The 27,326-nt window shown below is 40.7% G+C and overlaps 2 protein-coding genes across 7 annotated transcripts in view; both read right to left on the reverse strand.

Annotated features, from left to right (window-relative positions):
• The window catches only part of tns1b (tensin 1b), a 175,481-nt gene extending 156,098 nt beyond the window's left edge, over positions 1–19,383 (reverse strand). For 2 of the 6 annotated variants that reach the window (XM_061053880.1, XM_061053879.1), the window contains exon 1: positions 19,044–19,382. In XM_061053880.1, coding sequence (XP_060909863.1) covers positions 19,044–19,142 — 99 coding nt within the window. In that variant the 5' untranslated portion in view covers positions 19,143–19,382. Of the gene's footprint in view, positions 1–2,585; positions 2,733–19,043 lie in introns of those variants that run through there. The other 4 variants (XM_061053881.1, XM_061053884.1, XM_061053882.1 and 1 more) reach the window with 4 other exon arrangements.
• Positions 19,384–20,519: 1,136 nt separating this feature from the next.
• On the reverse strand, positions 20,520–27,074 carry LOC132987075 (sterol 26-hydroxylase, mitochondrial). The gene is made up of 9 exons (XM_061053889.1): positions 26,593–27,074; positions 25,944–26,125; positions 24,864–25,063; positions 24,423–24,620; positions 23,134–23,297; positions 22,850–23,016; positions 22,604–22,685; positions 22,105–22,305; positions 20,520–21,336 (listed from the first exon to the last, which is right to left on the reverse strand). The coding sequence occupies exons 1-9, from the start codon at positions 26,824–26,826 to the stop codon at positions 21,205–21,207; spliced, it is 1,560 nt and encodes a 519-aa protein (XP_060909872.1). The 5' UTR covers positions 26,827–27,074; the 3' UTR covers positions 20,520–21,204.
• Between the last annotated feature and the right edge of the window lie 252 nt (positions 27,075–27,326).

Here is a 27,326-nt window from a genome sequence, read left to right on the forward strand (position 1 = left end):
AATAATTGTATTTTCTTTATTTGCGGATGAATCAGATCCAACAGTGTGGAATTCATTCAATAATTAAAACTGGGGCAGACTGATATGGTGTGTTTATCCCTCAAATGCAGTTTTCAAAAATTTGTGGAAAAGATATATAACAAAGACAGGATGGTCACTCAACTGGAAAGTAACTGTGCATGTACGTGAATCACAGCTTGACCCTCTGGAGAGTGATGATGATTGTTGTGATCCATATAGCGCCCTCTGCTGCTGTCAGAGAACTGCAAATGTAATACAATGAAACTCAAATGAAATGCTTTTTGACTGCTGAATAAATCTAGTGATATCGGCTCATATCTGTGATAAAATTAGCCGATACCGATAGTCACTTGATACTCTATTATCGGCCGATATTATCGGCTGGCCGATCAATCAGTCGGGTACTAAATAAATCTTGGTTTGCTCCATAAGCTATGTGAAAAAAAAGGGAATTATTGAACAATTGATCAAAATGAGAAAGCAGAACTCGAGAAACTTGTAAATGAAAATATGTCTTATAAGCCTCAAGACACTCATTACCCTATTTACACTGACAATATGTCTTAATTAGCCTTTTAACACTAACTAATTCACAAACAACTATTCATTTGATCCTGGAGCCTGTGGAGTTTCAAATGATCCTGGTAATGAATATGTGAAAGCAATAAATCAGAGGTGGAAGTTAAGTTAACGTGAGATTCCTTGACAGCTTTATCCTTTGTGTTGGGGTAAATGATGAATTCCTAAAGGGCAGGGGCGAGCTATTTCACCTTTAATTATCATCTACAGAGGCGCCCACCAAACACTGAGTACACACAGTGACCATTTCACATTTGGAGCGGCAATTATCAACTGGTCTCGAACACCAAAGGCCTCCGAGCAATCATCAGCTGCCTCATAAAAGAGCAGACGGGGCAGAAAGGAACAGGATGGAGGCCAAGGTGATGAAAAGGTGGAGCGCTGGCCCTGACTTTCTTCACTTAGTAAAAAAACAGCAGGAACCCCCATAAAGAATACTAGTCGATTAAGGCTTTGTATCTATTATTTCAAAGCATATGAACACTTTAAATAGAGTTTTCTTCATGTCCCCCCCCCCTCCCATGACAAGTGAAAAGGAAATTAATAAAACAGACAGGTCAAATAAAGGTTAAGTCTAAGCCTTCTGTTCCTCTCTTCATACAGGCGACCAGCTGAGGCTGACCATTGCATAAGAGCCAGTGACAGACGGGGGCACACACCCCCAGTGAGAGAGGACAGCCCCCCTTATAAAACAGTCAAAGTGAAAGTTACTGCGCTCTGCTCGGTCATTAAGTAATTAACCGTCTGGACACCTCACAGTGACACTTGAGCATCACAGGATAGAAGAGAGACATGAGGGGTCAGGGACAAAGCAAAGTCGGTCTGAGGTCAAAACTGAGACGCTGAACTTCAAGGCAACTCGTCAATTAGTGCTTTGTTCATACTGCACATCTAGCGATATGATAAATGTAATCATTAAATTAGAACTTCATGTATAATCATTTATTAAGATATATTGCGATGCTGTGAGCAAATCTTTCAATCTGATTTTAGAGAAACTGACAACATTTTTAGAGCACATCAACAAATTAAGAAAAGTTTTTTTTTACTGCAGTCAGAGGTGTTGGAATCTGCTTTTTATCTTTAACAGCACCTGTAACATCCAGCTCAGAAGAACTACTTTTCATGCCGTCTGCACACAAAGGAATAAACATTTGCCTGCATCTGCATATATGCATTAAAAATGATTCATTTAAAACCTAAAATAATCAACTCAGTATCACAAAACATAAGTCATTAATGTATAAATACTCCTCATGCTTATATCATAAAAAATACCAATTATATAATTTAAGGCACTAAAAACAGAATTAATGAAAGTAGGCCTAAACAGAATGACATTTTCATGAAGTATAACTCATCTAAAAACGAGAAACTGTGAAATGCAAGTTTTTTGTCCATAGCAGCACATACTCCAGGTTTCGTACATTACTTTTGGTATACAACAACATACAGGTCCTGCTATGGTTATATCTATTTTTCAATTCTCAGAATGCATTTCACTTTAATTGTCCACTGTATATGAATTAAATTCACAGCTGCCCCAGACCTACTCAATAAGTCATGTTTGGAAAGTATTTCTTTTTCACAGGGGGGCAACACCTCGTCTACACGACTAAAGTTTTTAAAGAGTTGAGAAACCTGACTAGAAAGCTTCATACAAGAAAACCTCAAGAGAGAAAAGCCAGGCATAAATCTCAAACAAATGAGTTTTAAAATCTCTGGAAGATGTCAATGAATGTGCCATCAAACCTGGTTCATCTCCTCGCTCATTTTTAGAAATATACAACGGTGGGTTCTCTAATCTGTTTGGATCAGAACTGACTGTTCAAAGTCAGCGTTTAGAAGTAAGAACAGATTTAGAGTGAATTTTCACCTGAAGAACTTAAATCAGAGGAAGCTTTTAACCTTTTTTCAGTGCTCGGGTTTTGCCTGACCTTGAGATGGGAGTGAATCTCTGAATGACATGTTGCAACAGCACTCACCAGCCAGAGGGACATCGCAGACTTTTCTTTGAAGACACCTGGGCAGTAATTCCCTTTCACAGATCCTCAGCTTTCTCCAACACTGAGCGAGCTTTTCTGGGATTAACACCACTGTGTTATTGTCCCTCAGAGTTGGATGCACTGACCAAAATGAGTCCAGCGGTCTGGCCCTTATCCTGACATACTTCCTGAGCTGCATTGTTAGCAAGAGGAGAGGAAACACACACACACACACACACACACACACACACACACACACACACACACACACACACACACACACACACACACACACACACACACACACACACACACACACACACACACACACACACACACACACACACACACACACACACACACACACACACACACACACACACACACACACACACACACACACACACACACACACACACACACTATGGAAAGCTAAAGTCAGGGGATGTTACATGGAAAGTAAGAATACCAGGGGCTGATGTTTGCTCTCTGACATTTTGTCTCTCTTGTTGAACTAAAGTCATTGTTAAAGTCAAAAGAGAGTGGACTTGCTTTTCAAATCCTCAAATTCAGACTTCTGTATTAGCAGAAAAGACACTTCTCCAGGTGCTTTACAGGATCCGATAGTCGTGGGTAAAGTGGGAAAGTGTGTATCAGGACTGCAAGTTAACGACTGAAAACAAACGCTTCTGAGATGCAAGAAAAAACAACATTTACTCTTAAAAAGATTGATGCATTATGGGTTTTTTTACACCTTGCATTTAAGTTAAATAAAAATAAAATACAGTGAAATCTGGCTCAGTGCCATGCTCAGAACTGTGTTTTTATCCACTAAAAGAAACAGAGAACAAAGTCACTGAATCGGTAGAGTGGAGGCGCTGGCAGCTGAGGTGAAGAGGTCGTTCTTTGCATCAGGTCTGCTAACAAAGTAACTCCCAGCAGAATGGCCTCTCTTTTGTTTTTCTAACAAACCCCTAATGGTAAGCAGCTCAGACCTGACAAATTTATTGCCACTGGCCCATGTCCGAGGAGGGGACTTCGGAAAAACATGGATAAGCACCTGACATTTAAATTCCATTAACCCCTCCACACCACTTTTACAAGGTTTGGAAAAAATAAAAGATATTTACTTTGTGCAAGATAAATCACAGAGGCAGCCTACTGGGAGAAGGGTTTATAAGCAGACCAGATAGGCATCATTCAATCCCACCACACACGTTCATCAGCAACTACATTGTAATTCTGTAAATATATCCTGAGTCAGAAAACTGTTGAATCTGTAGTAACAGTTCTGAGCAACAATAAAGTTCTACAATATCCTTATGGTTAGGGCGCGCGTCCCATGTATTGAGGCTGTCGTCTCAAGCGGGCGGCCCGGGTTCGCATCCCGCCTGTGGCCTCCCTCCCGCATGTCACCCCCCACTCTCTCTCCCCTTCCGACTCTATCCACTGTCCTATCTCTCTCCATAAAGGCCCAAAAACAAATCTTTAAAAAATAATAATAATAAATAAAAAGTTCTACAATATCCTGAACATGAAAACATGAGGACATCTGGTAAATAAACACAAGGTTCTTAAGCCCCTTAGTGGCAGCATTGCCACCTTGAACAGAACAAGGCTCTGTACATTAGAGCTCCAGGTATTGACAATGATCTACTCTACTTCATAAACATTATGTAAAACCGCAACCCAAAGAGCAATATGTATTTACATAGATACTTCATTATCAATAGCACCAATTACAACACCAATTTGTGAGTGAATTTGAAGTTATGTTCAGGATAAGATGATTCAGTTTTAGTGACACTCGAAAGACAGTAGAGGCTGGATTTACTGGATTTTGCATTTGCAGTCGTTTTCTGAATCATGTGTTTTCTACTTTGTATAGTTTATGTATTTGCAGCGTGTTTTCCTCATTTCATTTGTTTTGGTCTTTTGTTGTGTTAATCATTTGGGGCTTCTGCAGGTCATTTTGCACTTTTCAGCCACAACAAAAAGTCACACCAAAAAACCAGAGGAGAATCTAGATGTAAACTAGCTTAGCTTGTCTAGTACCCCCTTTCAACATCTGTATCTGCAGATCAAGTGACGGAAAAACACTAATTGAAATGTTAAACAGTTAAATTCAGACTGTTTTCCTAACAAGGGCTGTTTGATCTGATGAGGGGAAACATCCGCAGAAGATTAGGCTGCCATTTCAAAGTGTGAATTAAGTTAGCGATGAACACTTGAAGGTAATTTCCAGGATCAGTTTGTAAGGCCATTCAGACTATTACTCTTGCATTTTCTAGCGTAAAATGCAACGCAAGAACCAGCAAAAGTGCTGAGATTCAGCAGACAGAGGGCTTACAGGTGTGGGCGTTAAACAAATAGACTTTTATACCATCTTTAATTTCCATTTCATAATTAGAAATAGTGTTTAGTATGAACTGAACAACTGTGTGATGAAATAACCACAAACAGAAAACTCCTAACAGGTAGGCTGAGTATGTGTTCCCATCATACTAACTGTGTCTATATTGTAAACACTGTGAAGCCCTGCGCTCAAACCATATAGGGCTCATTCTTTCTAAAGTCCTCTAATGCCCCCTCAGCTAGATCAAAGTGTGCTCTGTGTGCTCAGGTTTTAACACGGGGGGGGGTTTACTTTCTGGCCGATTGTTATCGTTCCTCAAAGTGCTAAGCCATGAGTGAGGCCTCCGTGAACGCTGCTGCCAAAGGAGTGTCTGAAATGCCTGTGTGTGTGTGTGTGTGTGTGTGTGTGTGTGTGTGTGTGTGTGTGTGAGCAGTCGTCCCTGCCATGTGCGGTGGGGATGAGGCAAACACACGACTCTAAATTTGAAGCGCATGTTGTATGAGCTCACACTTGTCATTTCTGATTAAAACACATGAGCACTACATTACAGCATGCTTTTGTGCAGTTAGCGTACTGTAACAACAAATCACTGCACCGACTGCCCCCTGATGGTCGCTTTGAAAAAAGACAATCTAAACAGAAATGCCACATAAATTTAAGAAAGACAAAACCGTAGCATATGTGTTTCTTTTGATAATGGAAATTGCATTTAATCTATATTCAGGTGCAGGTTTGGAAATTATCACCCATCACCAAGTCAAATCAGAGTTTTTTTGCAGAAAAGGGTGAATTTGCTCAACCTACCTGTCATGGTGTTGGGTAAATAAAACTAATGTCTCTAATACTCTCCTCAGATTTTTGAATCCACTAGTCCAGTCACAGTTGCAGGTAGGCAAAAAAGTTCATTTCCAACCCTATTTCGGTGCCCATGAAAGTGCTCTGGATTCACATATTAAAGCCATCAACCAGGAAGTAAACAAGACACTGGTGCCTAAGATAGACTCTCAAATAACTTCGGCTCACTAACATCCCTTACACATTTATTTAGTTCCAAACAGGGGTGGATCAATCATCTCTCAGAGGATTTCCAGGAAACATAAGCAGCATTTCTAGCACATTAGAGCATCCTTTTGGGAAAGCCTGAAGCTGAAGTGCATACATTCCACATGTGCAAGACATGATGTGGTATGTGAGATCATTCTGGCAAGTTATTGAGGATGAGAGACAAAGTTATAATCCTTTTATGGTTTAAGGTTTATATGGCAACAATTTTTAGACATTGACTAATAAAAATAGACGAGTTTGGTTAAACATAAGTAAAGAATATGTCAGAGATGCATAAGTGGTTGCAAGCTGAGCTCATCAACTTTATTCTCTTTTTTGTAATCGACCCGGTGAGTCATGTTGAGGTTTGAACAACAAGTCAAGTTTAGATCCTAGAAATCTTTGTACAGAAGAGGGTCATGCTGGGTTTATAGGCTAACAGGGTCTTTACAAGTACAGTAAAACAGACTGTTGTGTGTGTATGTGTGTGTGTGTGTGTGTGTGTGTGTGTGTGTGTGTGTGTGTGTGTGTGTGTGTGTGCTTGTGTCTGTGTGTGTGTGTGTGTGTGTGTGTGTGTGGTGAGGACACCCCTCCTGTCAGCTCCAGAACAGACACACCCTCAAACCACGGAGCTGAATATCTTCACAGGACCAACTGTAACCCATGGTAACCCCAAGCCTGCCCACTAGCCGGGCATTATGCAAATGTAAATCACGGCTGAGTGGCCACAAGACTGTGTGTGTGTGTGTGTGTGTGTGTGTGTGTGTGTGTGTGTGTGTGTGTGTGTGTGTCCACGACACGGTGTTCACATTTCACCCAAACTTTATTGGTGCCAGTGGCCTTTTGTCTGCTTTAATTGAATTAAGTTCTCAGAAACGGACCTTGTTGCAGGATAGCGGTGGGACATCACGCCGCCGTCACCTCGCCATGGAGTTCTTTTACTGCTGTTTACACTGAGATCATTCAGCGCTTTAGAAGAAAAGAAGCTTCTCTTTTTAGCTCATTTTATAACTTGACAACATTTCCTTTTTAAGAGCTACATGACAAATTTGTCAGGCTCACAAAAGAGCAGCAAATTAACACCGACCATTGAAGAGTCAGAGCTGTCAGTATTTGTTTGAGCATCCTGGGGCAAAGATACTTACTACGTTTAAATAAGGTTTATTATTTCAAAGTTAAAATACTGTGTTATTTACCTTTAAAGAGGGTACATGGGCTTTTTTTCAGCTTGTGCAATTTTTAAAATCTTTTGAAAACATATATCGAAAAAATACACCCACTCAAGTACACTCTTAAATTCTTAAATAACATAACACTTTTTTACAGAATGAATTGCTAAATTAATTCTTATGCAGGTACACATTGTAGACAGTTAGAGAGAGATAATGGTAATGTCCCCACCTGCTGGTTAAAACCATACTGAACCATAGGTACTCATGAGAAAACCGTCCTCAGATAAAATAGAGAAATCTGCTTTTGTTTTGGCTGCAAGCTGCTGTTTGAAAGAAGGAATGCACTCATTGTTTATTGGTTGTCATCCTTTTTCTTTCATGTCTGCCATGTCCTCAGTGTTAAAAAAAAAGAAGCAGAGATCCACCCAGACAGCGAGCAAACACAGTCACGTGGTTTCCCTCTGCAGATAAAAGAGCTGCGGACATTCAGATGTTTTTACCCAGACTCTGAAATAATGTGGAGCAAACAAGTGTCTGTCATCTTGATGGGTGTGATTTTTGCAGAGTTACAGACATGAACAGACATGAATTAAACAACAATCCGTGGGGCTTTGAGTACGGCTGGTCTCATTTGCATGCTTTGCCAAACAGCCGTTGTTGGTATAAAACTACCCTGCTCTTTGTAAAGCCTACACAAAGGCTCACACATTTTCCACCTTCATTTCTGTCTTCAATTCACTCTTAAATATTTCCATGTGGATGCCCAGTGTAGGAAAAAGTTATAGCAAGTTTAATTACAAAATTCTCCATCAAGGGCCAAGAATATTTTTTCTTTTTGTATGAAAACGTAACTTTTCTAAACTGGGACAGAAAAATCTGGTCTACAATAATTCACTGACTCATGGCATTACCTGCTGTCAGGGGCGGACTGGGATAATAATTCAGGCCGGGAGTTTGACTCTATCCCATGGCCACCCTGTCACACTGTTATTAGCCACGCTACTTAGCTAGCCATGCAGGGTATGTGTAGACTAACCTGATCCCTTACTGGATAACATGTCACTTATTTTCAAGCATTTCACTACATCTTTGGCAAGGGCCTTTCTCTTTCTTATTATCTCCCTCTCTGCTCCACCTTTCCTTTCTACCTGTCCATTTCATCTGGTAACAAATGTTGCAAATGTGAGTTGAGGAGCAGCAGGTAGACGGTTGCCAAGTGCGTCGCACTTGCGTACACCCTGGTATCTCGCCGAGCACAATTTACCAACCACCTGAGTCCCACTAGCATATGATGATGCGTGCATTGAAAGAGGTCTATTCACAAATTCTTCATGATCACATTGACTGCTCACAGCAGGCCAAATACTGTACATGTAGACCCTCAGGTCACCGGGAAATGCCCCGGTGCTCCCGGCGTACAATCCGCATCTAGCTGCCGCCCTGTCTATAACAATGAGTCCTAAATGTCCGTTTTTTTCTTACCACTGTAACTTTTGCTGCTTTGCTAAAGTGCTCATGATGGATAGGCCGGATCTTTGTAACATAACAATAAGTAAGGTATTTTACCTGCTTTTTGTAAAGTGTCTCGAGATAACACTTGTTATGAGTTGACACTATACAAATAAAAATTGATTGATTGATTGATTGATTGGTTGATTGAATTGATTGATATGGAAAAATTGACAATAAAGATGGCTTCAACTTAGTATATGACAGAGTGACTTTTAAGCATTAATGTGCGACATGAAATTGATTTTTACTAAAACATTACCAAACTAACTTATTGCCTGTTATCAACAAATCCAAGCTTTTCTACTGCGAGGTAGATTCATATCTGCACGTGTGATATAGTGTTAATACGGTCTCCAGTGAATACCAAGTCCAACATTTGAATGCAGACGGCAGGTGTTCAAAGGATTGACCTCAACAGAGCTCAGCTGAAATATAAGACACAAGACAATGGCACATAATGACAGGAATGTTCTGCTCTGAGGGTGATAAGTTACAGTGTAGCCGAGGAGGGAGCAGCTTCCTGATAATGTGTCCATTGAAACAGCTTGTTCTGTTTTATTTGGTGCAGTTTAACCTACAACTGTACACTGTTATATCAGTGACCGTTATCTCTGACAACAACAGGAGGACAGATAACCTTTAGCATTGACACAGTTTATGTGCTCAACGCTTTGATCCTGGAAATAAATATTCCTTTACACATGTAAAATCTAATCAATCCAAATAAAGAGATGTATTGTTTAATGTGTAGAAACAACTGAAGTGACACATTTTATGACCTATAAGTTGAGTGCAATATAAGACTATCACCCCCTTTTTACTGCTTTGGACTTTACAACAGTCACATATATTTTCTGTGACTCACTCTTGCTCTCCTCTCTTGTCAGGATGTATATGACGGGCACACACAGGGAAATATTATCCTTCAACCTGAGCGCACACACCGCACACAGCCTGCTAACACGATACAATGATGTGGAGGTATTCAGGCTATTTTCAGAGTCGTGCCATGAAAGGCTGCCAAGCAGACAGGCACGCAGAAGGCAAAAGAAGTCGCAGATTAAGTTCTCAGGACTTCTGTGACTAATGTAATGTAAAATGAAGTGGGCTTAAAAGGGTAAAACCCCCCAATTTAGGTAATCCAATATGCTATTCTTGTCGTCTGGGAAAGTCCTGCAGAAGCTAACAGCTACGTCTGTGTCAGGATGAAAAGCTTTTTTTATTCTCCATACCGGCTGCTGTGGTTATTTAATCCTAATTATCTCTGGTGAGTGTTCATAATGAGGATGAGTCACAGTTTTCTATAATATGTTTCATGCACAATTAAAACATTTAGAAGACGCTACATCACAAAAACATGTGAGTTAAAAATGAACAGCCAATACGAGCTCACTGTTTATATATTTGTTGAGTTACATCAGCAGATAATTAACAAGAAATTAAATCGTTTGTACAACAAGTAGCCGTGATGCACTGGATAGGGCCAATTATTTTTCCGAATTATTTTGAGGCTTTTTATCCCTTTATTTAGAGACAGGACAGTGGATGGAGTCAGACATCAGGGAGGACAGTGGGGAATGACATGCGGGAAGTAGCCACAGGTCCAGTTCAAAACCTTTGTCGCCCGTTTGGAGGACTATAGCCTCCTGACATGGGGCACATGCACAAACCACTCGGCTACCGGCACCCCTATTGGTCAAACTTTTATGTGAGAAACTACCTCAAGGGATCCCAATCAAGATAATGTGTTGAAAAAAGCACAAGGATAAATATTATCAGCACTTATAACCCAGAAACGGTCGAGTTATTCATGTTTTTTTTATCACCTGTATGGAATAAAAATATGAATCCTCCAATGATAAAATAATCTTAAATCATAATCAAAATATTACAGTTGATATACATTTTTAAATGATGGAAACACACATCCATATGAATTAAAAACAAGTCATCTGGGGCTGTGATCCTTCGTTAAAAGAGTTTTAAAGCCAGAGATGTAAGAGCTCGTAGACAGCTTTGAACAGTCTCATTGTACTTCATTAGGGCACAGAATTTGAATTTCTCTTTTGTATCTTGTCAGTCAGGAATTATTTACAGCATGAAAAACATAACGAGTCCAAAAAAAAAAAAAAACAGAGCAGCATGTTCTGAAAACGGTGCCGAAGACATTTGCCAGCCAAAACGGGCAACATTACAAACCTTTTCCACCGTTTGAAACAGTATCACCAGTTAGAACACAGCGAAGGAAAGACTAAAGCAGACCCTCAACAAGCAGCGGGCCAGTAAGTGTTTCTGCCCAGCAGCAAACTGTCAAATCAGCGTTTTCCAGTACTGTGCACTGTGCACTGTGCACCGTGCGTATGATTGTGAACTGTTCCTCTGTTCAAATATAGTTTGTCATGTTCTGACTGAGGATTTAAATCTTGTGGTTCTTCATCACATTTATCCTAAAACCTTTAAACCCAGCTCCGTTTGTAAAACAGCCTACCCAAACAATTCACAGCAGTACATACGGACAAATATGGACAGAGATATCACAGTTGTTCCCATCAAAGTATAAAAAGATAAATCTAAATCTGTCGGCAGATTCCTATCATCTCATGTTGTGTATCATTTTATCCATCTATACATGTAAGGTAAAAAAAAAAATAGTATCAGTATATTTTCAGCCGAAGTGTGAACACAGCCCCATAAATAGATTCGCCTGTGTGTAAGATATAAATGTTTGGCACGTCGGTGATGCTTGTGTAGGATTTCAGGCGCGTGCAACACATGTGTAGCCTGCGCTCGCAGAGTGTGATTTAATTAAAGATTCCTTCGTCTGGTGCATAGGAGGGGACACACCCGCTCTCATTAACAGGGATCAGGACGAGAACGTGAAACATGTGCCGGGGTTGTTGTTTTTTTTTTACAGAGGGCTATTGAGTTTCTGCTCCACTTCTGCGAATAATAATGGCATGACAAACTTTCACTGCAGAACAATCAACTGTGTGTCCCCAGAGTGTCGACTGTAAGGCTGTCGTCTTATACATGAGCAGAAAAGAGTTATGTCCCTCCAACAAAACATTGACTATGATCAATACACAAACTCGCAATAGCTTTAAGAATGTATTTTAGAGACCAATACATCATGGTAACATAATGACAGTTTCTACAAAGCTATTAGATTACATTTTCATTTAAAGCTCCTGTGAGGAACTTTTGGTTTGTGTTGCTCTGTGGACAAAATGTTAAGTCTTTTTTTTGCTGATCTTGTCCTGAAAATGTAGTGCTTTATTTTATTTTATTTTTTTTTGAAGAAAGATCTCATCCTGCTATCTTTTAATGATAACATATCACTAACTAATTTTTTTTTGCCTTTAATTTCCTCACTTGAAACCTACCCAGTGCTGCCCATTCTGGCATTAAAAAACGAATATAAAGAAATAATGAATCATCTTCCTGATCGTCTGTTTTGCCTTTGTAGCTCAAAAAGAAGCATCAGTATTATTTCAGTCAGTCATCATCACTGGTTACAAACTGTTCACAGAAGCTGTAAGTTTCAGTAAAGTTGACTTCTTTTAGACTAAATCAAAGCTTGATCTGAAGGCATGTGGACTTAGATCTTGAAGACGTTTCACCTCTCCTCTGAAAGGCTTCTTCGATTTACCATGACGTGGGTGACTGAGAACCTACAAAGGCATCGTGCTTCTGGACTTGGATTGTGTGTGGTTACACTCAGGTGTACGTTATAAAAAAAGCTAAACTAAATCTGAAAACCAATCACAGGAAGCACACCATCACATCAAAACAGCTGTTTAAGACAAGGATTAGCTTCATCTTTGAGCAGTTGTCTTTTTATGGCTGCAGAAGTTAAGTTTAGCAAACTTATTTCCATAAATCCTGAATGAATGACAAATTCAAATAAAACAAACAGATTGCCCAAAACTGAATCTGACTCAGGGAACTCAAACATGAGTCTGATTGTCTCATGTGCTGATGTTTGGGCAGTGGATTATTTAAAATGCGATCGGCTTTTTGTCATATTTTCATTACGGTAATTAGATCCTCAACGTTAATATCGCAGCATTCTGACTGTTTTCTAAACCACATTTGAATAAACTTTAGTTACCTATTTGCCGATGTTGTTAGACTACATGTTTATTAGGATCTTTATGGTTACATTTCATAATGCCCAATAGGTCTCCCCTCCCAGTCCAGTGAGAAACCACATTCCAGTGCAAATACCTATGAAATTCCTCCTGTGTGGAATGTCTAAGTGTGCAAACCTATCCTTTTAAAAAGCAGTGAGGGCGAACTAGCAACAATGATCTGCCTCAGCTTGTTACAAGCACTGGTGCAAAATAGAAAGAGAGAGGAGAGAAAAACGGGGTCTTTCTTCCTGTGTGTATTCAGAGTAAATGCAGCATGTCAAAGGGGGGATTTATCACATCCCCCAAGAAAAACAGTCTCCCGATGATGAAAACATGATTGGGCAACCTGGGTAGCCCGGCCTAACTTCTGCTCCACTGTCACAGTAATTACCCTTGGAGCCCTGTGGCATCCGACCTTGCTGAAAAAGACCCCAGGAAAGGAGAGGAGCCACAAATATCAACAAAAGACACATTTTGCGAAAAGGGATGCGACCTGGGAGAGCCGAGCGCCCTGTCCATCACTCGGAAGTGTTGTGAATGGCTACAAAGGCCCCCAGAGTGAGACTTTGTGGGATTTGGACGTTGCCAAGAGCAAATGCCACATCGCTGTGCCAAGTATTAGGGAGAAGACAAGAAAATCCCCCCCCCCCCCCCACACGTAGAGAAATATCAACAAAACTGCAGCATAAAGGCCACATTCACGGCTTTACAAAGCAACAGAGGCTGCATGGTATAGGACTAAACGGAGTGTATTATGTTGCTCTGATGCCACGAGGTCTGAGGAAGAGGTGGAAGTTAGGCCTCCGCTTTACATTCCAAGAAAAGGGGCACAAAACCGTGACTCCGGAGGGAAATACAGTTGCCCTGTGCCTTAATCTATCACTCTGACTGTCATTCTACCCTCTGTGCATTGCCAAGAGAATTAAAGACACTTTAAGAAGCTGAATGAACGCCCTTTGTGTCCCATTATCTTCCTGTTGCACGCTCTTTGTGCTCGACGTTACGCATCACTGAATCAGTAATGTGTTGAAAGACTGTTTGGAAAAGAAATATCCGCTCATCGGATTCACACATCTTTTAAACATTCAAAGGAAAGGTGTTGACTTCCAAGTCAGATGAAAAGCTTGATCCACGCTGTAGAGCTGGGCAATTAATCGAGTTTCGATTTCAATTACAGTTTTGGCTTCCCACGATCATGAAAAAAAATATGGTTCAAAGACGAATGCTGCATGACTTGTTGCGCTCGTTTTGTCCATAGATTTCATTGTGTCACCGCCTCAAAGACATGTTTTTATTATCGTATATTCTTATTTCTATATATTTAGATTTTTTTCACATATTTGTTTTCATGTATTGCTTGTTTTTCAGTCTTCAAGTCTTCAGAGCGTTAAAGCGCTCAGTGTGTTTAAGTTCGATAAAACAAATTCATGTGATCCAGATGTTGTAAAATCAATGAGTAAGATTTCATGTTTAATGATCCAGATCTCAATATCAATAAAAATAATCATGATTATGGGGTGCTGGTGGCGCAGTGGTTAGTGCGCGCGCCTCATGTGAACAGGTTATGGTCCACCAAACGGTCAGCCCAGGTTCAAATCCCACCCGTGGCTCCTTTCCCGCATGTCATTCCCTACTCTCTCTCTCTCCCTGATTTCCAACTCTATCCACTGTCCTATCTCTCCATTAAAAAGGCACAAAAAGCCCAAAAATAAAATAATAATCGTGATTATGATTTTTGCCATAATCGAGCAGCCCTACCATGCTAGCTGCAGACTTAAGACGGAGAGTTTCTTCTTAAGTTTGAAGATTTTACAGAAAAACTAACTCTTGTGCAGCGTTCAGGTGGCCTAGCAGGAACCTGAAATTAACAATTGTCTCTGTTTCTGTATTTAAGTAAAATAATTATTTATTTCACATCAAATCAGTAAGCCAAGGGAGAGTGTGTAAGGCTTGTCTGGATGGTCACAACTAAAAGCTTAGGGTCACTGACTGCTCCTAAGTTGGGAGCGAGAAAAGACATCCTATTTGCTGGTCAGAGCTGGTTTTACCTGCTGGGAGCATCAGAGGTTTAAAACATCAAGACAGACAGATTGAGCAGCTATACAGGCCAAGTAATCAAAAAACAACGACTCAACTAATCGACAGTGTCTTTGATATTTTTTCTCTTACTAAGTGAATCCTGCATACTTTGCCCTTAAGGTTTAAACAATGCTGCATATTCTTCCCAGACTGCCAGACACCAAGTGAAGGTGTGTTTTTAGATGCTTCCTGTTCTGGGGGGAAAAAATGCAAAGTGTCCACAGGAGGTTAAATTCCTGTGTGCATGTGCATTAAAAGGTAAAATGACAGGGGTTAACCTTGCTGAGACATCACCACCCTCTCCCGGGTCATGCACACACTGGGCAGCTCTCCACAGAGGAACACACAGAGAGGGTCTTGTTCTGCGGCCCATGTGCGGGTCAGAGCCGGCAGGTAGGAGTGAAACGATAGGCCTCCCCAGAGACGCAGCACAGAGGACGCACTGTTTCCCCTCAGCTAAAGCATCCACTGGAATGCAATATGGGGCGGCAGGTAACTTTCAGTTCACCGCATACCTTTATCGAAAATCTTCAAATCCCAGGAAAGCCCCCCGCCCGCCGTCTGACACTTTGGTGGGAATTCAGAAACAGGGGAGCTAGAGAGCGGGACCTGACAGGTATCAAACTGGAATGAGGATTAGTTTCTTAAGGAAATACAGCCAGCAGTGCTCCTCCTGTTTAGAGTTTGGTTTTCTCGTTACTTGGAACCCATTAAAGGTTGGCAAACAGTAACTTAATATTGCTTAAAATAAGCTGCTACAGGATCTGTAGAATTAAAAATAACTGAACTGCTGTACAGCTTCAATACAACAAAGGACTTTTCAATAAAGGACTTTGTTTTTCAACAATAGATGTCTCTATACTTTAAACATGTTTCATTTTAAATTGGGTATTTTTATATAAGGGTCTACTGGGATCAACTGGCTTTGGAAGCCAGCCTCTAGTGGCCATTTGAAGAAGTACAGCTTTTGACACTTTGGTTGTGTTTTTATTTCCCGGACCAATATGTTGCCACTTGCTCATCATTTGATAACACTATCAGATTTTCTGAGCTAATGTGCCGGGAGAGGTTGTGCAAAATTATTATTATTATTTTTTTTCCAATATTGGCTGGTTAGCACAAGCTTTTAGGATTCGATCATACAAAGGGAGGAACCCAAAACATTCAGCTGAGCGTGTCTTTGAACTGATGTCAGATTTATACTCAGTGGGAAAAGCTGCTGGCGAACACTTCCCGACTAAGAAATGCCATTTGTTTTTATATAAAGCACAAATAATTGTTTTAATTCAATCGTAATTTTTCATAATGAGTCATAAATTCTACTATAAAGCAGAAAGCTACATACCAATGGGTTTTTTTTCAATAGTATTTTCAATGTGCCCTTAGTAGAATTGACACCAGAGTGTCATACATCATCTTCATTTAATGGGATTCCTGCAAATACATCTTTACAGTCAGGGACAGAAGGCCTGTCTGTTCTGATTCTTCCCGGTTTCTGCCGTTATATAACCACACTGAGATTCAAAACATACAGCGCACATTCTTCCTTAAGTCTATTCAAGACCCCTCATCTGGTTCAAAGTCTTGGTTGTGTACTTTGTTTTTACATGAGGGTTGTTCTTTCTGGACGATTCTTATCGCTCTTCAAAGTTTTGCACCTCGGGCCTCCCTGAGCACTCCTGACAGGAGAGAGCAAACTCTCTTCTCTACACACACACACACACACACACACACACACACACACACACACACACACACACACACACACACACACACACACACACACACACACACACACACACACACACACACACACACACACACACACACACACACACACACACACACACACACACACACACACACACACACGGAGCAATTACCACAGGAAGCCGTTTGTGTGCACCTGAGAACATCGCCGACACAAACATCAGCATGAAAGAAAGAGCAAATGGTGTGCAAAAAAAAAAAGGCAACGGCTGAACCGAGCCTTTGGCAGGGTTTAAAGGCTTCTTAGTAAAAGAGATTCAACAGAGGAATTCTACACACAACAGCGCCTTCAAGATAAATCAGTACTATAGTTTTGGAGAACAGTGATGACCAGCTCCACCTTCTAAATCACAAGTCAAAGCTGCTTGTTTAAACTCAGCATGGCTGACGCTTGGCCTCTCCACTCGAGTGACTATTTTCAACACTTTAGCACCACTTCATTACTTCGACCACGGCTCTGCTGGCAGAGTCAGGGCATTCATTTCCCACAGTTCTTCTCTGCCCTGCACGGCTCGCTGCTGTCAGCTGTTTATCTGTGCCACCAGACAGCTCAGCGTGTCCAGGAAATGTCATCGGCGACGTCTAAAAGTGTCTCTTTGGTGCTACTTCCCTGCTGCACAATGTGCAGTATGTGTGTGAGCTGCGGTGGGAAATAATATGTGTATGTTTTTAAAGCTTTTAAACGGTTTTTCATCCACATAACTTATAAAGGTGTCATTGAGACAACCAACCTCAGGTACCCGGGAGTTCTTTTGGCACTTGAAATGCTCTAGAATAGCTTTTATAAGAAAACTAGAAATTACGGTTGGATGAAAGATTATAAGCATTTATAAGCAGGAAAATAAACAGCCAAATATGATGTTTCAGCTGTAGCTTCAGATGTTTTTTAACGATTGCTGTGTCAGAATTGCCTTTAAATAAGCCTTAAACACTAGATTTGGTTTAAGCAAGTAGGCGTTTATAATTGAATTAATAACTTTAAGGTTATAGATATCATGATCAGTCTGTTTCCATTACTCTGATATTCCTGCTACTCTAACAAATAGCTAAATTATCATTGCAGCGTTAAGTTCATTAGCTGGAGTTGTTGTTCTGTTTGTTTGTCTCGTTCCATTTCTTTCTTTCCACTCTCCCTCTATCCCCCCCTCTCCAAACCAAACAAGCCCTGCACATCTCCGAGCCATTTTCAAGTAATTAAATGCCAAATTTTTGTATAAATTTGGCTGGAAATGTGAATAAAAACATCAATATCTGTCTGTCTCATCACACAGGAGTCGTATCATTTACAGCTAAGAACAAGCCTGTAAAAACTCTCGTTCTTTATCCCACTTTGTCTTCCTATGTGGACGAAGCAGATGACTGTTCAACATGAGTCTGGTTCTGCCCAAGGTTTCTGTCTCCCTGTAAGAAGGACGTTTTTCCTGTAGCTGTTACTTTGCTAAATGTTGCCAAGCACTGCTCTCATGGTGGATTATTGTTTGTGAATAGTATAAAGAAAAGAGTACAGTCTACACCTGCTCTTTAAGAAAGAGTACCGAGATTCCATCTTTTATGAATTGGCGCTGTTCAAATCAAAATTGGATGGATTAAATGATTGATTGGCTTTTAAACAACTTCCTCCAGGAGGGGTTTTGATCATGTTATGAGGCTGCATGAATAAAGAAATCACCTCTTAACCCGGGTTTAAACATTATCGTTTTTTGGGTTAATCTTACACTGTCAGGTCAGTGCAGGTCAAAAGTCAATGACCACATTTCCCAGGGCAAAAATAGAGCCCCATGCTACCAAGCAATTATATATTTAACAACTTTAACAAATCCAACAAACCACCAGAGACACACAAGCGGAGAGTAAGAGGAAGTTACAGTTAATTATTTCCTTTACAGTACACAAGTAGGACCACCACTGATGATCCATGTGCCTTTTTTATGGAGAGCAAGCATGACTGAACTTGGACTTCTCACAGATGCCCTAGGCTGTCATTATGGTGAATGGTTTACCTCATTCACTCACATAGTAGCAGTGATTGAATGCCTCATGTCAAAGCAGGTATTAGACACACAATATACCTGGATTTATGGTTGTGTACCTGCTGTCTCTTTCCTAATGTAACAGCCACAGGCTTTATTCTGCTCTTAAATGTAAACTGAAATGATGTTTGCTGCTGTTCACAGGTTGTATGTGACTTACAGGACTTTTCCTTGACTGTTGTTAAGGAACCAAATGTCTTCATTGCTTATCTTAATTAAACCCGACATAAAGATATTCAATGGACTATACAGTAAATATGCAAATGAAGAAGTGGAACCTGCAGTGAAAACAAGAGCCACACTCTGTCGCCACTTGCCCCGTGTTTTGACGCCCACCTTGCATGCATTTCTGCTTCTCTTACCTTGCCTTTCACGCTCTCTTTCTTCTTCTCCTCATGGTGGTGAACGGGCATTTGCAGAAAGTCGTCTTCACAGCAGATGAAGCTCACCGTGCATCCCATCCGAGCAAAGCCAGAGAGCGCGCGCGTCCAAACCCCATTCAAAAGTTCACCGCTCGGTAACCTCCTTTCACGCCTCTCATGCAGAGACCTCTTCTTCTGACTTTATCCCGCTGGGAAAGATCTGCGTAGACAGTCTGACATCACCGAGCATTAAAAAGTAAATGTTTTGAATACGTTTCTGGGTAATTCCTCACACTTGTTGTCAGTCACCACGCGCTGAATGAGTGAGGTGACTTCCCACTGCAGACAGATTGAGGAGGACAAACAGGTAGTCTCTCTCTCTCTCTCTCTCTCTCTCTCTCTCTCTCTCTCTCTCATTCTCTCTCTTTCTCTCCTTCTCTCTCTCTCTCTACGTTTGTGTTTGCATTTAGCCCTGTGATTGGTGGTTCAGGCTGTCACTCAAGCCTGCAAGGCATTGATTGTTTAATAGACTTCACATGTGCAAACATCGGAAAGCCCAAACTGAAAAACGCTGTCAACATGTAGAATGTCAATGATTTCCTTAATGGTAAAGATCGTAATTGTAATATATCTGACGTGCCCATTTGGCTTACACGTCCATATGACTTGGCTCAGACATGCAACAGGTCCCAGCTGATTCACCAAACTACTGGACTGAGATCTAATCTTGACTACAGGAATCTCTCCAGACTGAGCAGCTGTATGTTTTTTAAATGCACATATGCTGCCCCCTGCTGGAGGATTTTCAAGGATACTGACTGTATACAAATAATAAATACTATTCTTTAGTTGATGAAACTAAAAAAAATTAAATTGAACACAGTTTTTACTTCTTCTAAAGTTGTCAAACTTGTCCAAAAGAGTCCTTTTATTAACCACCAGCTGGTTTCCTAAGGAGAGAGAGAGAGAGAGAGAGAGAGAGAGAGAGAGAGAGTGGGGAATTACATGTGGAAAAGGAGCTACAGGTCAGACTTGAACCAGGGTCTCCACTTACAGGACTATAGAACATGGGGCTGGACATAAACCCAGGGCCATCTGCACCTCTGTTTCATCATTTTTAATGTAAGATTTTATTATTGTTACCAGGAAAATGTTCAGTGAGCAGAGTGGATAGTTACATGGAATATGGACCTATGCTCACAGGAGGGTATTATCCAGTGTCTTCAGCGTGGTGAAACTGATTATTTTGTAAAACCCAGCAGAAAAGAGGGACCGGTCTAAGTAAGCGGAGTGAAGAAGGATCAATTTCGAATAAACAACAATCCCCACAATCCATCTGTTACTAAGGAAGACTAGCCTCTCCCATTTAACTCTCCATTCATGTTTGTTTACACCGAGCAAAAGGAAGGATTGAAATGTCGATCATAACAATAAATAAGTAAAGCAGTGTAAGTTGAGGCAGTAAATAAAAAGTCACAAGGCTTTATTGTGATTTATTAAGATATGTAATATTGTTCAACATGTTTTGATTTAACCTATAATGAATAGTAACGAGGCTGGAGTAAATTCATACATAGTATCAATGTACACAATGACAATACAAAATGCTTCTTGCATGCAGTTCAGACTTTGACTTTGTATGTATTGAGTAAGTAAAGTAAAGGAGGAAACAGGAAAGTAAGACAATAAAACATTATTTACTTTTCTTTTACAGGTATGAGAAGGAGGGTACTAACCCACTTTGTTGAACCACAAACATTTTATGAAGCTTCCAGGAGATCCATCATGTTACTCTGTTTTCTTTTTCCTTATTTCATTAAAAACATGGCGTCATTCATGCATCTGTCAGGGTTTGTCTGCGTGAACGATCCCCACCTGTTATAAAATCTTTTGTACTGCATAACAGAAGTGCACAATGGTTCTTCAGCCTCACTAAAATATAAAACATATATTTGAGAGCTAGTTTCTTTGTATGAGGCCTCACATACTGTATAAAAAAATATATGATTAAAAATATGTTTTGGATACACTTGGTTTGTTTAAGGTTTTTTGCTGATTGACTGTCTCTCTGTATTCAATGCATAGTATATTTTTTTGTGTGTATAACAAGATTTACATTCCCATGCAGCATTTGCATTCCAACAGATCGGAATAAATAAAATCAAGCTTCATTTCCGCCTCCTCTGTCCACAAAGTGCAGGCTCAGTGGTTGGTCTGGGATCAGGACGGTGCGGCAGAGGCATTTTAACTCTCCCATTGTGGGGTCTGGATGGATTTGAAACGTCCTGATTATCTGGAGAGAAAAGACATTTCAAAAGAGTTATTCTAGTCGGTTTATAACTGAGGTTACTGCAGCCATATAAAAACACACAGAGCCTCATCAGCCTTTATAACACAGGTATAGTGCGTTAGGAAGTTCTTGTACGTTAATTATGATCATAATAGGCTTTTGCTTACTTCGTCCTTAAAAAGGGCCAACTAAGCAAATTTTTTAGCATTAAAATCACATCATCATTAAGCAGTAATTAGGAGGTATTGAGGTCAAAATATTATCTAATTGCTTATTAACTATAAACTATGGTCATGTAGAATAGGGCCAGTATGCTACTAGTTAGCATGTTAATAAGCACAGAGAGAGCAACTTGGGGTCTTGCCCAAGGACACATCGAAACGTGGCTGCAGGAGCTGGGGATCGAACCCCTGACCTGCCAGTTGAGAGATGACCGACTCTACCACTGATCCAGAGCCTCCTCAATAGATACCTTCTTTTTCCTTCTGCGAAAAATTATTCTAATTAAAGGTTTTAAAGCGTGTTACAATAATGTGTATTTTTAACATTTTTCTTTGTTGTCTTTACAAACGTTGGTTTTCACAGCTATAAAGCATGTAATGCTTAGCAGGGCAAAACAAGAGTGAGTGCTGTCAGATGGTGCCCCCTTAGGGAGGTTCCCTACTGTCGTTGCAGAATTTGCAGATTTAGGGCCACTGCTTTGGTTTAGGTTTGTGAGCCCTCAAGGGGCCGCCTACTGTACTGCACAGAGTTTTCCCTCTTGTCACTTACCCGAAACAGAACCAAGTACATCTCGAGCTCAGCGATCCGGCGGCCGACACAGCCTCTCACTCCAAAGCCAAACGGGATGGAGCCGAAAGGGTTTGGCCTCTCTCGGCCGTCACGGAGCCACCTCTCTGGTTTGAATGTGTACGGCTCCGGGAATGCGTCAGTGTCATGGCTGATGGCATAGTGACACAGCGTGAAAGCGGTCTGAAAAAGACAACAGTCCAGAGATAAAAAAAAAAAACTGAAACCCTGATGTTCTGTATTTGGTCTTTTTTTAAGTCCTTTAATTCAAAGTTGTATTTTCTCTGACTTTGGGGATATATGAACTGTATATTTAGCAGCAGTTGTAGTTATTCAAGCTATAATGAACAGAATAAACATCAATAATTTAGTAAAAAGCCTGTACCACTACAGATTGAGGAGCTTTCCAACAACAATACAATAAACTTAGATTATAAAGGCATAAGAAAAATACAGAAAAAGAGTTTACAATTAGACTCACATTTTTTGGAAATTGATATCCACCAATAGAAACACTCTTATCCTTAATGATCCTTGAATTCAGGGATACCACAGGGTACATCCTGTAAAACAAAAATGACTAATACCATGTAATTTTCTTTAGGCTGGTTGAATCTGAAAAAATGTCAAAACTCTGTGATGCAGAAAAAAATAAGAGCCTGAAATCTTGACCACAACTCCAGAATCACGATTGTACACCACAGTGGAAGCTGAACAGCAGCCTTACCTCAGTGCTTCTTTGATGACAGATTTTAAATACGGCATCTTGGTGACCTCCTCGGCAGTGGGGTGCTGATCTGTGGGTACCAGTGTGCATACTTCTTCATGAAGTCTGTCCTGGATATCTTGGTGCTTGGACAGCAGGTGCAGCGTCCATGTGAGGGTGTTGGAGGTCTTCAAGACAAAGAAATGTCATTAAACAGACAGAGCGGCTCTGAATTTGAGTATCAGCTCTGATCTGGAGGTAATCATTTATAAGAAAGGTAGAGATTAGTGAGAGATTGCATTCACCGTGTCCACTCCAGCAAGCAGAAGCTCTGCGATGCTGCCGTACACGTCGTTAGTGCTCATCTTGGTGTTTGAGAAGAGGTATGTTAAATATTCACCCTCCACTTCCTGTTTTTTGTCCACACGCTGCTGAATGACCTCCAGCTTCTTGTCGATCAACTCTTTAGCTAAAATATGAGCAGAAATAGAGAATTTTAGCGAAGTATTTAAAACAGAAATTATCCTCTGATAAATAAAATACATCTTGTGAGTTTTTGGGTACAATAAAAGGTTAATAGTTTTAATTATTGGGTTAATACGCTTTTTCAGTTTAGTGTGTAAAATGTACAACAGTCTCATGTGAGAAGCTACACCAAACAACATATTTGATACAGGGAAACAGAGAAGGCAAAAGCTTACATATACAACTCAAGAAATAAACATGATTATTCATTCATTTGTCTTATACCTATAGAAACCAAAGTGTCAAAAAAATGGCTTATGTAGAGGCAATCTAACCATCTAATTGCTGTAGCGTCACATTATCTGTACCAAGTGATGTCCTTTTTATCTCATAAAACTCTGAACATGAAATCCAAAAAGTGTAATATTTTAAAGTAGAGATGATGATTTCTAATAACGGTAGTTCTCCTTGTAATTAATTACATTGTTGTTTTTTACATTTACAACTACCTCAACAACAGATACAAGAATTGAACTTTATAAACAAACATGTGATTTCTGATTTTATTTCAGTCAGTTGCTCATAAATGTGAAGCAGTGGAAAAATGGGAGCTGGACTTTTCAAAATAGATGAAACAGAACCAATTACGGTTGTAGCAGATCCATAACAAAAACAGTCAAATGGCCAACCTGTCCAACAGCTAAGACATAATATTTATTCTTGAAACATAATAGATCAATGGAAAAACAGAAAATACATAATGATTAGTTAATTAACAAAATATGCATTTTGAAGAAATGTATCAACTTAAGCATCCTACTGAAACCACAGCAGACACTGTGTGCTTGATGCTGGTTTGAAGCTCGCCTGGACAGCCTGTTGACTTCCACAAACAAAAATGCTAATGGTGATTGTGGTCCAATACTTTTAGAAATCTCAGCTGAAGGATTTAAAGCTCCAACTGTAACATGAGCCACTTAGTTTTTGCCGCCATTGTTTTGGTGAAATTTCTCACAACACCATAGGTAACTGAAATATGCAACAGTGTAAGCTCTGAATATATTCAGCACATAAGCATAGATCAGGCCAAAGCAGCCAGCCACTAAGCTGTGTTTACACAACAACTCACCAAAGTTGAAGATGCCGTCCCAGCCTGCTATGTAGCGCCCCCAGAAGGGCAGGAAAGTGCGGCTCCATTTGGGCGACACAGCCACAGCCATGCTGTACGAGAACATCTGGGCTATGGCGTTGATGAAGTCTTGAGTGCCTGCAGGGATTTTCTTCTCGAGGCATCCAAGCCTCCTCTCAAACAGTATGGAGGCAATACCTGATCGGGAAAGGTGACGATTCAAGATAAGGAGAATAAATGACGAAGAATCTTTTCGAAAAAGGGCTGCAATGCCCTGGTTGTAGTTGAACTTCAATAAGACAGCATCAAAAATGTATAGCAACACAAGGCAAATAACTTGAATTTATTTTACAATAAGTAAACATTCACAATGCACTGGACTCAGCACTCAGCTGTTCTCCATCGAGCAACAACTTAACTTTTCTCTGTTTTCTTATTTACCCTCTAGTGAGAAGCGATACAGCTCATTGGCCACATCAGGCACCAGATCTCCTGTGGGGCTGCTCTGACGCAGGTAGTTCATTCTCTTGATGAAGTCTGTAACAACCTCGCTGATAACACCACCGTACTGTGCAGAGTCCTTTGGATGCAGCATGCGCTTGTTCAGCATCGCCCTCAGGTTGTACCACCTCTCCCCTTCCCTGAGTGGGACACAAAAAAAGTGGGGAAAGTTAAAGCAGACTTCGTTCATGTTCAGGTATCTTTACTGCACCTGTAGGTAGATTTGATTTGCAGCCAAGCCGAGAGAGTGACATCTGTTGCTACATTTTGCAGAGATTTGGGTTTTGAGGAGCAGCAGCTCTTTAGGGATCTTAATGGGAAGGGGTCATTGGGAGTAGCGAACCAGAGCATCATTTAACTAGAACAGAAGTCATTTAGAACTGCATATCTTTAAATCCATCAGGGGGAAAGTTGTCGCTCTGGCCTATAAAAAAAAGATTTTATTGCTGCTAAATAACAACACAGACGTTGTCAGCCAGATCTAAACTGACAACTGAATTTGGCCTGATGAGGACATTTAAGATACTACAGTTATCAGACTTCAACCTTTCAAGGGCAAGACATGATAGGAAGAGCTTCAGCCCAAAATACAGAGAGCAAATGAAGTGTCCAATCCTATAGAAAGGACACGATGGCTCGTTGATATGCCATATAAAAGGATGCTGATCACTCTGTCTCTCTGTGCAACTCTGGGTCACTCTCAGGTTCATCTCATCTAACATGCAGAAAGTAAAATATGCAAAGTGTCCAGTGAGTCCAACAAGGTAAAGCTGTGGAGGAGGCCGACAGAAGTGGGGAAAGAATGTTGCAAAACAGGTCAGAAACACGCCTTACAAGTGTTTACGAGAAGGTCACCGACAATCCAGCCCTCTCACATGAAAGCACTTTAGACAGGAAAGCCCTTATGTAAGTATTACAAACTCCAACGTGTGGTATTTCTATCCCATGTTTAGACATGGGGATGAAACAGCTGGGAGATGAGGATTGTTGTGAACGTTAAACCATCTGTGGAGGTCTTACGTTGTGAAAGGTCCGTAACCGAGTCCTCTCATGTCGCGGTACTCGGTCCACAGAGACATGTCCCCTCGGCAAGGGAACTTCTCGTCGTTCCTTAGGATTTCTTCCAGCAGCTGAGGAGTGTTCACAGACACTGACTTCATTCCGTTTCTGAAGATGTCTCCGTATCGCTGCTTGTCATGGATCTGACAGGAAAAAGAGGAGTTAAGTTACAAGTGAATACAACAACAACTTGATCTTCTGCTCGATAGCTGGCTGTAATTTGTTTAAGTCAAATAAAAAATAATAAATTTAATAAAACGCATTTGCTGTTGAGTAACAAGTCTCATGGAAAGCAGATGATTAGATATCTCAAAGTGAGCGGGTATAAGGGGTGTTCACCCAGCAGAAAGTGGGAAAACAAGCCTCTCCTCTGGGGGAGTAAGATGTTGTTTTCTGGAGGTAACTATGGGAACAAAGGTAATACAACCAGCCTGACTTTTTCTATTATGCATTGCAAACCCTTATATCACAGCTTCAGAAGGTCAACTCTGCAACCAATGCAAAGTTAAATCAGGGATTTCTGAAATGCATCGCAAAGAAAGCATGCAGCATTTTTAGATGCAGATTAGATCAGCTGATATTGTTGTCTCCGTCTGACCTCAGAGCGTACCTGTAACTCGTGCAGATGGTTGTAAAATCCCTGAAACACCATCCTGTAGAGCAGCTCCGTGACACTGACGTGTGGAAGGTCCTCTACTGTCCGAGGCTTGTCCTGAAAGTTAGAGAGGGACCTCGGTCCAGACGAGGTGCTTCCCCTGCAGCAGACCCGGGGCCTGCAGATAGGATTTGACAACAACCAGCTGCCATTCCTCCACATCACACTCCGGGACAGACGTGCAGCCATGAGGAGAGCTGAGCAGCAACTGCACAAGGATCATGTTATACCCAGGAGAATAAGCCGAGCAGGAAGTGGCCACGTCACGCAGCGAAAGTTAACCCTCTCAACACACTTTTCAGGGACAAAACCAGAGGCGCAAAGGCCACAAAGAAACATTCCAACCATGCCAAGAAATCTCCTTTCCATTGCAGTGGCTAAGATTTATGTAATACATAACTTTACAGCCGGTCATTTCTAAGCTTTAAAATACTTACACACTAAGCTTCAGGTCTTTGGACTCTGAGAAATCTTCAGAGCAGCTTTCATCAGCAATGCATCTGTTTAGCAAAGCATCTAGGTGTTTTTTAACTAGTGTCCTATTTCTGTTCCCCTTGTATTTTTTTATGAGGATTGTTATTGTTGATTTGATGCATTTACTACAACACCATGAAGAACTTTGAAAGGTGCTGTGTAGATAAACTTTGTCTACTAGGATGTTGAGCAATGGTGTTATTTCATGTACAGAA

This window comes from Labrus mixtus, chromosome 13 (assembly GCF_963584025.1).
Source record: "Labrus mixtus chromosome 13, fLabMix1.1, whole genome shotgun sequence".
Taxonomy (NCBI): domain Eukaryota; kingdom Metazoa; phylum Chordata; class Actinopteri; order Labriformes; family Labridae; genus Labrus; species Labrus mixtus.

What these genes read in the sequence shown, in the direction of transcription:
- LOC132987075 (XM_061053889.1), bottom strand. Translation starts at nt 26,826, where the DNA reads ATGGCTGCACGTCTGTCCCGGAGTGTGATGTGGAGGAATGGCAGCTGG. An exon ending in ACCATCTGCACGAGTTACAG is followed by an intron (nt 26,126 to 26,592) that starts GTACGCTCTGAG and finishes TTTTCCTGTCAG; the next exon opens with ATCCATGACAAGCAGCGATA. An exon ending in TGCTTGCTGGAGTGGACACG is followed by an intron (nt 23,017 to 23,133) that starts GTGAATGCAATC and finishes TTTGTCTTGAAG; the next exon opens with ACCTCCAACACCCTCACATG.